The sequence below is a fragment of the Leptosomus discolor genome, chromosome 1 (genome assembly GCF_034619465.1).
Source record: "Leptosomus discolor isolate bLepDis1 chromosome 1, bLepDis1.hap2, whole genome shotgun sequence".
NCBI classification, from domain to species: Eukaryota; Metazoa; Chordata; class Aves; order Leptosomiformes; family Leptosomidae; genus Leptosomus; species Leptosomus discolor.
This window is the reverse complement of record NC_141391.1, coordinates 190,953,806-190,968,480: the sequence shown is the minus strand read 5'-3', so window position 1 is coordinate 190,968,480 and position 14,675 is coordinate 190,953,806. Positions and strand designations below refer to the sequence as shown.

The 14,675-nt window shown below is 39.4% G+C and overlaps 1 protein-coding gene across 1 annotated transcript in view; it reads right to left on the bottom strand.

The window, feature by feature from the left end:
* Positions 1-2,099: 2,099 nt before the first annotated feature.
* TES (testin LIM domain protein) overlaps positions 2,100-14,675 on the bottom strand; it is a 28,536-nt gene continuing 15,960 nt past the window's right edge. The window contains exons 3-7 of the mRNA XM_009961358.2: positions 10,545-10,797; positions 9,017-9,352; positions 5,458-5,673; positions 4,734-4,892; positions 2,100-2,318 (exon numbers count right to left, since the gene is read on the bottom strand). Coding sequence (XP_009959660.2) covers positions 2,127-2,318; positions 4,734-4,892; positions 5,458-5,673; positions 9,017-9,352; positions 10,545-10,797 — 1,156 coding nt within the window. The 3' untranslated portion in view covers positions 2,100-2,126. The remainder of the gene's footprint in view (positions 2,319-4,733; positions 4,893-5,457; positions 5,674-9,016; positions 9,353-10,544; positions 10,798-14,675) is intronic.

Genomic DNA, 14,675 nt, shown 5'->3' with positions numbered 1-14,675 from the left:
GTGCGGTGGCAAGGGAGGGGCAGGGAAAGTTGCACAACAGCTTTTCACAAAGAGCAATTTATAAAGATCAGCTGCATCTTCTAGAAGAAAGGCTAGTAAGTGGGTGAGGACAGATGCACTCAAGACAAGTAAAACTCAGACTTAATAGTGTCTGATATAAATACAATATATATAATAGAAGCTATCCTTATAGATAATCATTAAATAAGACCTTATCCCATCCCCTGAATGGCATTCTCAGAGTGCGTCCTGCGACAGATGAAGGAGCACTCACATAGAAAAATGGAAATACCTTCCATTATTGAGGCATCCTGGTTTTCCTTTGTTTAAAAATGCAAATCTGGCAAGAATACAGTCCCATTGGTATGAGCTCAAAGACATACACTTTTTTGTGCATCTCAGGATCCCTGAGAAAAGCTGTACAGGCTTCCAGAACATGGACCTAAAGTTTCCATCTCAGTTTAGACACCGTATAAAGTATGTCTCTCACACTAGTGTCTTATTTTTGCAGTACTCAAAGGATCACAATGCACTTTATTTTCTCAGAACTTTAGTTCACCTGTGTGAATTCAGAACTCCCCACGCTATGTCTTAAAACATAATTAAGGCCACAGTTTACATGAACAAAAAGTAAATTCACACTAAATTCTGAAGTTGTGTATTTGCTGGAACAAGACCCATTGCCTTGGGCCTATAAGCACATCAACGATATTACACAAGTCAGTAAGCACTCTACAGTAATACAGGCCTTCAGGATTTTTAGAAATTATGTCAAAGCTAAAAAGAAGTATGGAAACATTTCCCCTTCTCTTTGCCTACCCTAAAGGGGATTCAACAAGAACAGAATTAGAATAGACAACTCAAGTGAACAACACTAATTTTTATTTGTGTTACAATACAGCTACCATAAAACTTAAAAAAGAGCTGAACATAAGACTTGCATAGTTGTTTTTTTTTTTTTTTAAATTATTTTATTTATTTTCTAGGCCAAAGCCTCTCCATTCACTGTTCAGCACAAAGACAGCTAACATTTTTCACTGTAGATCTGTAATTCTTAAGAAAAAGAAAGAGAACCACACATTTGGTTTACCTAGTAAGCAAAGCTAATACACAGCTGTGATTTTTTTCAAATACTGGAAGTCTTCCGGGAAAGACTTCTTTGTGCTTTGGTTTAGAACTTACAAATCAAAAGCTTAAGTATGATCCTTTTGCAGAACTACATTCTTGGAAATGCATACAGTACTGTGTGCCACATCCCTCCGATAGAAGGCACAATTTAGGAAAAGAACATTCATGAAAAAACAGAAGTCATTTCTGAAAGGGTAAGCGTGACACCCACCAATGTAGGTGGGTTTTTTTTTTGTTGTTTTTTAAATCTGGACAAGACCTCCTTTTATATTTTCTAGCCCCCCCCCCCCCCCCAAATCTGTAAAGTGACTTCAATATTCATAAAATGAAAACTTCTCCAGCCATGAACCATTGTCAGAAACAGAAACGTGAGCCTACTGGTGCAGCTACTTTACAAACTAGATGTGAGAGTAGTCACTGTCCCTCAAGAACCCATGTGTCAACAACAAGCAAACGGTTATAGGCAACTTTTTTTTTTTAAGCTTTGCTCTCCCTGCATACATGAGGTCTAGTGAACAAAACTATGTGGCGGTAAAGCTGATCATTTTGTCTAAAGTGCTTGATGAAAGCAGGGAAACTATAAAAATGATAACTTAGTGAAACCAAAAGTGGAAGAGTTAAACTTATCATACAAAATAACAGAAATTGGAGCATTTTTGCATTTTCTTCTTCCATTAGACAAGATACAGTAAAAAGATCCTTCATGGCAAAGAGCTCCCTTAAAGTGTACATAGTTCATAACACATTTTTTCTTACATTTCTGGGATATAAAGTCATTTGACATAAGACTCAGCAATAATATTCCAAAGAAAGAAAGTATTATTATGGCTAAGAAATGAAGATTACATAGCAAGTTTTAGTAATTAAAAAAAAAAATCTTTGGGAAAATGCTACTTAATACTTCCAATAACTTTAAACGCCCCAATATTATATATTTTACAGTAGAAATGCAAGAGCCTTTGGAACGCAGCAATGCTTGGTTCTGTGCACATCTTCTCTTAAGACATCATCTTTTTCTTACATTCCACTGAGCAAAAGACCATTCCTTCCACCGGCATGAACTTCTGGCCAATTAGACACTTGCTGCAACAGGAACACAAGAAGCATTCCTGCGTAGCATGCCAGTTGAAGCTGTTGTACGTCACACGCTGAACTTCTGGATCTATAGCGTTATGACAGCCTTGGCAGATCTGCTTAGAAACAAAACAACACTTAAATGAAGCATATACATCCTCCTCTCTACAAGTCCAATAAAAGCTGGAATTCTTAAGTGTTTTTGGAGAAGAGAGACAGGTGTTAAAAGAAGCCTTTGAAGTAAGTCTCCAGCTCTTGATTCTCCTTTGTTTTTAAAGCAGAGTGTCTAATTAGAATGTAGCTGAGGACGCAAAACAAAATAATAAAATGCAGACAAGATGTTAGATGCTGCTGGGACTGAACTTTAGACAGTTATAATGGTTAGGATTTCCCAAGGCCCAAATAAAGGAAAAAACTGCCAAACAGCACAGTTCTTCATATATTAATCCATACGTTTGAAGAGATTAGTTACAAATCTTTCCATGTGTTGGCAGGCATAAACCCAAAAATTAAAGGTTACTAGAAAGTCTTGGATGTAATTAATCTTAAATCTGCTTGTCAAAAAGTATCTTTAAGATCTCAAGGAAGTTAATGGTTTAAGAAAAAAAAACCCCACCTCTCCAAAAAAGAATTGCTCACACCTACCTCAGAAGATTATTAACTGCCGGCTAGAGATAATAGTTTTTCTCTCCATTAACTACATAAACAGTCTAGATGCACATTAGACTGAACTCCCATCTAATAGCTACTTAATTGGTAGATATGAATGGACCAACCTGCTGTAGGTAAATCTGCTTTAGCAGAGGGGATTTGACTAGATGATCTCCCACCATTCTGTGACCATCATCTCAGATTAGAGTTCCTAGCATAACTAGGAATCAAACACTACCACCCTTTCCCAAACTGTTTGCATGGTAAGGTTTTGCTAGCTGGGGGGGCTACAGGGATGGCTTCTCTGAGAAGCTGCTAGAAGCTTCCCCTATGTTCAACAGAGCCAAGGCCAGTAGGCTCCAACACAGATCTGAAACTGGCCAAGGTCGAGCCCATAAGCGATGGTGGTAACGCCTCTGGGATAATGCATTTAAGAAAGGTAAAAGTTATTGCACAGGAGCAACTGTAGCCAGAGAGAAGAGTGAGAATATGTGAGAAAAACCATTCTGCAGACACCAAGGTCCATGATGAAGGAGGGGGAGGAGGTGCTCCAGGCATCAGAGCAGCAATTCCCCTGCAGCCCATGGTGAAGACCATGGTGAGGCAGGCTGTCCTCCTGCAGCCCATGGAGGTCCACAGTGGAGTAGATGTCTGCCTGCACCCTGCAGCCCATGGAGGACCCTACACTGGAGCAGGTGGATGCCTGAAGGGGGATTGTGACCCTGTGGGAAGCCCGTGCTGGAGCAGGCTCCTGGCAGGACCTGTGGACCCGTGGACAGAGAGGAGCCCGTGCTGAAGCAGGTTTGCTGGCAGGACTTGTGACCCCATGGGGGACCCATGCTAGAGCAGTCTGTTCCTGAAGGACTGCACCCTGTGGAAGGGTCCCATGCTGGAGCAGTTCGTGAAGAGCTGCAGTCCACAGGAAGGACTCATGTTGGAGAAGTTCATGGAGGACTGTGTGTTGTGGGAGGGACACCACGCCGGAGCAGGGGAAGAGTGTGAGGAGTCCTCCCCCCGAGGAGGTAGGAGCAGCAGAGACAACGTCTGATGAAGTGACTGCAACCCCCATTCCCTGTCCCTCTGCGCTGCTTGGGCGGAGGAGGTAGAGAAATTAAGCCCAGGAAGTAGGGAGGTGTGTGAGGGAAGGTGGTTTTAAGATTTGGTTTTATTTCTTATTAACCTTCTCTGATTTGATTGGTTATAACTTTAACTTCCCCAAGTCAAGTCTGTTTTACCTGTGACAGTAATTGGTGAGTGATCTCTCCCTGTCCTTATCTCAACCCATAAGCCCTTCGTTATATTTTGTCTCCCCTGTCCAGCTGAGGAGGGGAGTGATAGAGCAGCTTTGGTGGGTACCTGGCATCCAGCCAGGGTCAACCCACCACACGAACTTCTAGCTTTATCCTCTCAGTCACTCTCCTTTATAACTCATGTGGTTAGAAATAAAGAAACAAAATACCTAGGACTGCAGTTGCCACTACAGGCTTTTAGCAGACCAGCTGAAGTTGAATCCCACTGGTTACAATGAACTATTATTGACATGAACTAAACGTTTAGCAGTACTTCTCATCTTCACCTACTTTACTCCTCCTGTTACAAAATCCTGCTTTGCCACTGTCAAAGTTAAAAGTATTTTCAGAACAGCTTCCCCCCAGTGGCTTTTTGTTCAAGTTTATGCATTGACAAAATACTTGTCTGCTTTTAAGGTCTGGGTATTGGTTTTTTTTTTCCAAAGGAGAAAAAGATGATTGACTTGAGCCTAAACTTGTATTTAATTATACTCTTCAGACACTCCCACACTGGGAGAAAGTAAGAGTTTCAGGTTTCATAGATGTACATTCCCTTCCTTCAGAGCACCAACACGTCTGTAAGTATCTTACCGCAGCATGGTTCTTCACGTAGCACGGCTTGCAGACTGGCTTGTCATTCACCATTACATAGATTTCCCCAGCCAAAATACAATCACAGTCAAAACAGCAGAAGTGTTTCAGATGCCAGTTTTGACCTTCCGCCTGAGTATATTCATTGCTGAATATGAGCTATGAGGAAGATACAAACAAATATTAATATATGATGCATTTGAATAGTATTTCTTGTAATAAAACTAGCCTCAGGATGTTTTGTAATTTCCAAGGAACTCCTGGTGATTACACCGTTTCAAGTAATTTCACATCAAAAACGAAGGCATTCACTTGTTTGACTGTTTCCCCAAAGCCTCCATTTTGTTTATTAAGAGCCAAAAAATGCCAAAGACACCAGACAGGCTGTTCTCGGTATGCTGCACAAGGTGTAATTTAGTAAGGCGCTCCCCCTAGTGTCCTTCCAGAGGAAACAATGCGTAACTAGGACGTCGTAGAAGAATTTGCACTCAGGTATTACCTATGTCCCTGTAGACCGCACAAAATCCCCACCAAATCCAAAGCAAACTATGGATCTTCCTGCATGCGGAGCATCCATATCAGCTTCAGTTCCTTGCAACTACGATCAGCTAAAACTGGTGAAGGCACATCATCTCCCTGGACCGAAATATTTTACTAAAAATCATATTCACTTCCCAGGGGAGCAAACTTGTGTGCTAAACCAAAGGACTAGGATACTTCCTACCTCATCACATCCAGCACAGCGGGGTTTTTCACTATCGCAATAATGTCTTCCACAGTACAGGTTACCATTCTTCCAGAAATAGATCATATCTACTAGAAGTTCACCGCAGGTGCAACAGACAAAACAAGCTGGGTGCCACAATTTGTCATAACCAGCACGTTCTGCGTAGACAGCTGGGTCACCTTCTTTCATGTTCAGTTTGCAGCGATAGCAGGACTGGGAAGTGGTTATTAAAAGTTAAATAAGTCTTTGAAGAGGTACATTTATAGCAATTCCATATTACTTACATACTTAATAAATCCCACCTGTCCAGACTGAAATTAAACCATTAGTTTACTCCCATGATCAGATGGTAGTGTGACATGATGCCACAGCACAGGTTTAACTAAGCAATTCAAGATGATGCACATTCTACTGACATAGCACTGAAATGGATTATTGTATTTTGCCATATTCACATTCTTGCTACTACAGCCCAGTTCTTAAAAAAAACAACAGGAAATTAAAATTTGTATTATGTTCTGTAAGCCTTACATACTCAAGAATAAGGAGCGAATAATAAGGGGCCTCTGCCAAAGCTGACCAACTAGAATATGACCAGAACACATGACAAGAAAATGGTTGTATGCATAGGTTGTGAGAAGATCAAGCCATATCTGCATTCCTGCTAAGAAAAAAAAAAATTAGTGAATATTTCAAACTCATTCTGTTTTAATCTGTGTTCTACGGATACTAGTCACTCATGGCTGTTGTCCAGTAGTGTATGATTAACGATCTTAGGATGAGGAGAGTGATTATGGAAAAGGGACTACAAAGTATACAAACACAGCTACATTACAAATAGTTCCAAAAAGGTCATAGTCAGTCTTCTGCCCTACACCTGCTTACAGAGAGGGTTTCGTCATCAAGTCAAGAAACACAGGTGGTTTATGTTACCAAACCAAAAATTTTTATCTACAGTTTAATCAGCAGTTCGGCATTTCCTGCACTCCAGTTAGTCTGGACTGGATTGAACATCCTGGGAAGGTTTTCTCTGATTCACATCACTACAAGCCCTGCCACAAACGGCTTCTTTAATTGCGTGTGTGCATACATAAAAATAAAATAAAGTGTCTTGGCTGTAAGGCATATTGATCAGATTCCCACACTTGTTTCAGACAAGCAGTTTCAAAATATACATACAAAGACATCAAAAGGGGAGGAAGAACAGCTTGGAACAGAATGAAAGGGGAACTAATGAAAGGGGAAGTGTAAATATATATGCATATAGAGCTTTTTGACTCTTCTTTCTACTTTAGATCTCATACTCCAAGAGGAGTTACTTGGAAGGTTTAGTAGTTTTATGGACCCAGATGAGGGCAAGGTGATTCATTTACCTACCATTTAACATCCCCAGCCTAAGTGGTTAAAATGTGCATAAAGAGATCTGTCTCTTTACAAGATGAAAGTATGTTGAATATCCATTTTCCTGTTATTCAGCTTTCAGTCATGGTGAAACAGATTTTTTTTTTTTAATAGAGAAAATTATTATAAGTATATTTACATTAATAGTTGAGACCTGGTTGTTTGGTTGTTTGTGTTTTGCTGTTGGTTTGGTTTTTTTTTTGTTTTGTTTTTTTTTGTTGTTGTTGGTTTTTTTTAGAAGAATTGTAATCCATTCCTATTAAAAAAAAATAATTTTTCAAGATATTCTATTTACCACAGCTACAGGAATACATGCTTTCAGACTCAGTCTGAAAGACAGCGCACAAGAAAATTTGGAGAGCAAAGGTGCCAAACTAAGGGATAGGAAAAAGTGTAGACAAGGATGGCAATTCTTCTGCAATGTATTTAACAGCTCTTCTCTCTGTTTGTTTATTTTGAATTGTTAAAAAAAAAAAAAGTTGAGATAATGCTACAGTATAGACTAAGTCACATTGCAGAAATCAGACCAAAAAAATACTTAAAAATACTATACCTAAATCCTGATTATTTAGCCCAGGGTAGATTCAGTAGCTAACAACAGATAAGCAACTCAAATGTTTACTTACACTATTAAACACTTCTAAGCATCTTCTAAATCATTGCCCACAGTGAGGAGATATGCCTGGCCTAAACAGTAGGAGGCATACTCAGATGCTGAAGTAAGAAAAGTTTGGAAGTGATCAATAGGTGTAACGTAAAAACGAAGCACCTTTTGATACAATTACTCAAGAGGATAGAATCCTTCCTGCCCTCGACTTAAAGTAGTCCAGGAGGTTAGCCAGCAGGGTACAATGCCAGGTGTGTGTTTCTGTAGGTCTTTCTCAAAGAGGTAAGTAAAGAATTGCTGTGGTGAAACTAAAGTAACCCAGCAGGGGAGGCTGAGTTAAGACAAAATGACAGCAACCTAATCTAGCCATGATAAAACAACTTTTCAGTATCTTAGAATCTCCATTATAAGACAATGGCAAAAATAACTGAATAATTATTTTTAGAAAGCAGCTACAGGTAATCAAATGGCACCACATCTGACTGATCAAGGTAAGCGAGCATGTTCAAAGCTAAAACTTAAGTGTTAATTTTATATTCCATATGAATTACACCAGAAACCACAAAAACGCACATGAAATAACACACACCACACCCTCAAATAACACTGAAAGCCATATTCTACAACCATGCTAACAAACAAACAAACAAACTTTTATCTCCATCTAGAACTTGTATATCAATTTTCTGTAAGCAACCTGGAGACAAATAATTTTTGGGATTCATAAATATAATAGCAACAGTTCTGGAAATCAGAAGCTTTTGCCACTCTGAAGTGAAGGTCTACCTTCACTAAACTAACTGTTACTTCAGTAATCCTACCCCTATTTTGTATTCATAAATGGTAGCAGAGACATGCACAGCAGAAGTTACCAAGTAATGTCAGAAATACTTTATTAAGGCTATAGTTTTAGAAATATCAATAAAAACTACGTAATTTTATATACCTTATTTTTGGTTGAGCAATTACAAGGCAGAAATCAGATGCCAAAGAAAAAAAATAGATCAAAAAAAGAAATAGATCTGAATACGAAAAGAAGGCTAGTCAAAACAGCTGTTATACGGCTTGGCTTATTGGACATGGGAGGAAGAGGTGTTACTTTATTATTTCTTAGTTCCATTTAATTTTAAACACAATTTGTCAAGTGGGTAATTCTGGTGCTCTTCCAAGAAAGAGGAGAAAACAGGCTTCTAAAATTAAACTAAACTGTTCAAGAGAAGAAGAGTGTAGCAATTAGTCCGTAAGATTACACAAGTTTATTATTCTGCAAAAGCCACCCTGCTATATCTATTTCTCCAAGCTAACACATTTTCACAACGAGGATGAATAGGTCACCTAGGAAGTTATTTGCTGCAATGCACTAAATACAGTCAGAAATCAGCGTTCTGTACAGGCATTCACAACGTTTTCCACTTCCCCTTCTATCTTTCCCTCCCCAGATTTTCAATATTCCAAGTTAATAAACAAGTTAATTGGGTTAAAATGGCTAAAGTGAGCACTCTGATGGCAATATACCTTCTTGTTTTATCTTTCCTTTCTTATACTTACATACTGAGATGCCTTCTGATCTGGGGACTTGTCCTCCATCGCTCCTACAGCAGCTGAGGTGCCTCTGTCACCATTGTTCAAGTTATTCTTGTCAGTAGCTCTTGTTTCCACCTCACCAGGGAGCTTGACATCTCCTACGCCAAGTGCCTCATTTTTGTACTTCTTCACAAATTGTTCCATCTGCTTAACTTCATTGGGGGAGAGCTCATGGCATTTGGAAGGATCCTGATCGTGAGCAGGCAGCTGCTTAGCCAACTGCTTCTTCCTGTACTGTGCGCCTTCTGAGCCAGCAACAGGCTGCTTCTCCTTTGGTAGCATCTGCATATACTGTCTAGCCTGAACCAGGAGAAAATAGATATCAGATGCCACTTCAACTATAGACCCAACCTTTCAAGCAAACACACGACTAAAATCATCTCTACTGTTGTTAGCGACAGTCAAATTTGTCAAAACCAAGGTTCTTTCCATAAACATTAAGCTCCTGAAACACAGTAGATGGAGATAAAATACAGCAGATGCATTAATATGCTTCTTCCCAGAGTAAGAGACAGGCTTCCTTTTAAGCCTTTTACAACATGCAGAATAGTGTTAGTATTTCTCAGAATAAATACCAACATTTGCACAGCACTTTGTCTCTTCAAAGCTATCTAAAACCACCGATCACCAGTATAGCTTTAAAAAGTATAAGCTGAAACAGTCTGCCTGGGGCACATAGCCCATTGCAAAAATAATTCTAGCTAAATAAAAAGCTCTAGCTTTAATAAAGGAAGGACAACCCTAAAAATCAAAGTGGTAACTGAATGTTAAGTAACAGTCGATTTAGATGCACATGGTTTGATTAATTCACTGAAAAAAATATATTTTGAGAGGTAGGTCAAGATAATATGGTTCCAGCATGGATCACACAACACTGCAGTACAGTAAATTAGCAATCAAAGTTTGAAGAATGAAGCAAAATCCTCAGAAGGCTATCTACCATCTCATCTACTTCAGCTGAAAACATACTGGAAGAGAGTTGCTCTTCTGATGTCAACACTGACCTTGTTCTTGCCATATACAGTAAAAGCTATATCCAAGACTGAGTGTTCCCTGTAACTTTAGACAATGACATACATTGTTGTGGGGTTGTTTTGTTTTGGGTTGTGGTGTTTTGTGGTTTGGTTTTTTTTTTTTTGTTGTGGGTTTTTTTTTTTTCTTCCTCTTAAGCTCACACTCCATGCAAATTTTTCAAGTTTACTAAAAAAAAAGGCAGGTTAGAGAAACTGAACTCCAGGGACTTAGCAGATAACACTTAATCCTATCTATTAAAAGCCACCTCATCTCCACAGTTCTCAAGAAGTTCCATAGACAAGCATCCATATCTGCAAGATGATAGAGGCAAGACTCATTAAACAGACACCACATTTTCAGTTTTGAGGAAGAAGAAAAGACGACTACAAGAGGCAAATTTATTCTTCCGGTAAGCTCTACTTCTCTATCTCCCATCAATCCTGTCTTGAACATGAAGAAAAAAGCGAGTTGGACTTACAAGTGTCTGATTCTGAACAGGAGGAGCCCACTCATAAGTCACAGTATTGATGGATATGTTCTTCTTGGCTGGCACTGGATTAGTCAGTATCATTACATTGCGTTTATACATGGGAATGCCATCATTCTTCAGCTTTGCAATAAGGGTCGTGTATTTTGTATCTTCAAAGAGTTTCCCCACTTTCCGATCTTCCTCGTTGCTTGTGAGCACATCATGCTCTTCCTGGCCACATTTACAGTTGCGGCATATTTTTCTGAAATTTATGGAAACAGCAAAGTTAGTCTCAGCTGAAAGTCACAGTTCACACCAGCTGCATGCATAGTAACAACATCACTGGGAACCCAAAATCTTGTTTTCACTGCTTTGATTAGGGAATATAGGGGGTTATTCCGCAATATGTCAAACATCTCTTGAGGATATTCTTTATTTCTCCTGCTGTATTATCTACATTCTTTGTTCACAGAGACTGGGATCAGATATCAGTCAACTACACTAATGCATGTTGAATATGATGCTATATCATTCCTTCAGTTACACCTCAGTACTGATCAAACACATACATGTCCGTTATCACCCACCTACCAGATATATTATGGGGAGTCACCCATAATAAACATGATCCCCCAGCAATCATTTACTTGGGTTTTTAGTTTTTCAGGTGCTCTTTATACACTTAAAATTACACACATTATACTATTTTCTTCATATGCATTTCACTGTACGCATGATATTTCGTTATCACAGGGTTGCTATCAAGTAGAAATAAATATTTCCTAGAAAGGAAAAAAAAAGCATACAGCCATATATACAGTGCAATTGCACTAAGTTCTGTTCAAAGTTCAGCATTTAAAAGAGAAGATGAAAGAAAAGTGAAAGGCTTATATGGACAAAGCCTTTCAAACAGCTCTGAACCAAGTCAGAGGTACTCTGGCACATGCTGTACAGACAATTTTCACAGATAACATCCTTAAAAGGTAGAAGACTTTACTTATATCTAAGTGGTATTCTTTCATACACAACACATTTGAACTCCTTTGATTAAGGGATATTAGATAGCAACTTATTACCTTAAGCATAATTAAACAGTTCACATAAAATAAACAGAACCTTGGATTAGACAAGCTAGTTTTACTATTTATTAATGGCTTCTGCAGAGCTCCAGATCAAAGCAGTCAGCCACAGTATATGGAAATCAGTGAAGCTGGATGTAACTAAAGGTTCTTATTATAGCCTAAGAAAACAGATCAAACTTCTGGATCTCTAGAGTTTGAAGAAGAATGAGTAGTATTTGACCCCATTATTTATTCTTCACATAGTGAATAACATAAAACTACTACCTATAAAATGCTTTTCAACCCTGCCTGCCAAAACCCATCGAACTCTAACATTGTTCCGTGTCTTGGTTTCTAAAGTCTTGAAGGCAAGAGACATACCTTATCTTAAGGCACCTAACTGGTACGCGACAGGAATACACCATGACTACAGCAGGCCCATTAGGTGATGGGAGAGGAAGGAAGAAAGAGGACCTGTATATAATTGGTCACATGACGTGATGCACAGCCAGCCCCAACGATACACACCACATATGTATACCAGTTTGCGATGTGGGGTACTATCATTTCAGCGCATGATCGATGCTGCCCTGATCATGTGATTATACAGCAACCATAAGTCATGATAACTTAAGTTTGAAGCCCACTCCAAATAGAAATGAGCCACTTTACTCTAAAAATAATGAGCAAAATATGAACATTAAGCAGAACTGACTCCACTTGGCAACACAAAAATCTGAAGAGATCAATAATTGAAGTGTAGGCTGTTTGCCAGCTTGCATGACTTCCAACTCACTTCCACAACAGAGAAGATGCACAGAATTTCAAAGCTGATACTTATCTGGATACCTAGTAAACACTAAGCACTTTGCAGTCTCCCAGCTTACCAAAACATTCAAGAACGAACTAGCATTGCCCATTAAGCCTAAATACTGCACTATGCATCTCAAGCACTCGCAACATAAAATTTTGCAAGATCTTCAGCATCAGCCTACATGACTTCTTTACCTAAATAATACTTAGAGACTATTTAATATACTAATAAAGCAATTCATATTCACTCTGCTGCTCTTCTTTTAAGGCCTGCATATACCTTATTACCAACTCTCAATCATGTCTAATTGAGAGATCTAATATGAGGTGACAGAATCAGACCTTATTTTTTGCAGGTTTAGTTCATTATTACATCATGACCATCATGCAGCTATATGCCTCTCAAGGCACACGCAACTTGAATTCAAGCAGCTAGTCCATCTGAACAACAGCTTACCAGATACTTTCTTCACTTTTTCAACTTGTCTTTAGCAACAGTAAGCCTCAGTTTTAGTCTTGCCTCTTGACAGAATGTGATCTAGTAATATTGGTGAACAGACTGATATTCTCAGGTAACCTGCACTGAGTTACGCAAGTAAAGTAGAGTCTTGCTGTCCAGAACTGCTCTGCTTACAAAACAGAACTCAGTAAGAACAATTCATATTGTTGTACTGCCTGTGGTTGCAACAGCAGCGTGACAGTTTGTGCAGCTCTCCCCACGCTGCAGAGCTTCCAACTACAGTGAATCAGCATCGACAGCCTGCAGAGACCACACCATCCCCAACAAGCTGTGGTGGAATTCTTGCCCTGAGTCTTTCAAACATGCTGGAAAAGCCACAACAGCACCTTACTTTTGCTCACGCTACATCATGAAATTGCAGATTTATTTTCTAGTAGTATTCTCTCAGAATGCAGAACAATTTTGAGATCCTGTTTCTATTTTCAAACCAAACACCTCACATGCGCAAGGAAAACCAGGTGCTATTATATATCCACACAGTCATATATATATACACATAGAAATACATGTATATGTGTAGACTTAACTTTTCTCCTTTGACTCTATCAAGAAGACAGGCAGTGAGAACTTCCTGTTCTCTTCATCTGCATTATCAAAAAGATTTTCCCTTCACCTGGGGAAATTCAGCAAGATCCCTACTGAAGGAGGCATTAGGGACTCCTCTACTTATGTGTTCACAGCACTGAGAACTACAACGAAGGAGAGAAATGTTCCTCCAGTCAAATCTTTGCAGTTTGGGAAGCTCTTCCCATTCAAAACACAGAAGAAAGGGATGAAGCTTCAAAATTTGTGTAATTAAAAGATGCTTATCACTGTAAAAGACAGATTTAGTAGACTGTGTCTTGCTTCCAGATGTCAGGTGGGTAGAGAGAGGAAGGGTAAGTAGTTCCATCCTCTTTCCCAGGCCAGCAAATTCCCACATCCTGGATTTCTACTGACAGCAAGGATAAAAGATTTCAAGTTCCTTCTCCAAAACCAAATGTCATCAATCCTCCTACTTTTCTATTTTTTGATGCAGGGAGAGGAAGAGTAATTCAGATCATGACTCTTCCTACACTGGCTTTGCAGTGCCTCCTAGTGACAGGAGGAGGCAGCTGCCACACAGAGGAGCCCTCAACAAATTTCTGGCAGGTCTCGAGCCTTGTGTCCTCCACACAGAAAGACCAACCTCTCCCCACGATTCCTTTGGTTATGTTTTCTTGCTATTAATGCAGCTATAGTAATTGCAAATGCTTTGAACTGTGCCTCAGTACTTGCCCGAGAGCCTTAGTATCAGAAAATGTTAAAACCAACTTAAACAATCCCTGGAAGGCAGGAAGAGCTATCTGTGCCGAGAAGTCGGATGCGGAAAACAATCATTCCCAACCTTGTCTCCAGCAGCTTTGTAATACCTTGGCAAGCCACACTAGAGGTAATTACCACTTTCTAGTATACACATGACCAAGATAAATCAGAACCTTCCCCTCCTGCTTTTAGCAACTTCTGACTCCTGTCCCACGATACCCTCTAGTGGGAAACATTTCCAAAGAGCAAACATATATCCAAGCAGCAGTCTCTTACAGGTAGCCTGCCCTGCTAATTTTGTGGAGGCTATTTTGCAGCCTGAAAGTCTAACACCTGAACTGAGAAGACCCTGCCTCCTGCTGCTGCTGCCACACTAGGACAGAAGCATGATCCCGAGAACAATTTTAAAAGCAAAAGCTATTAACACACTAAGATAAAGCAGGTAATTGTTCACTGTTGGCT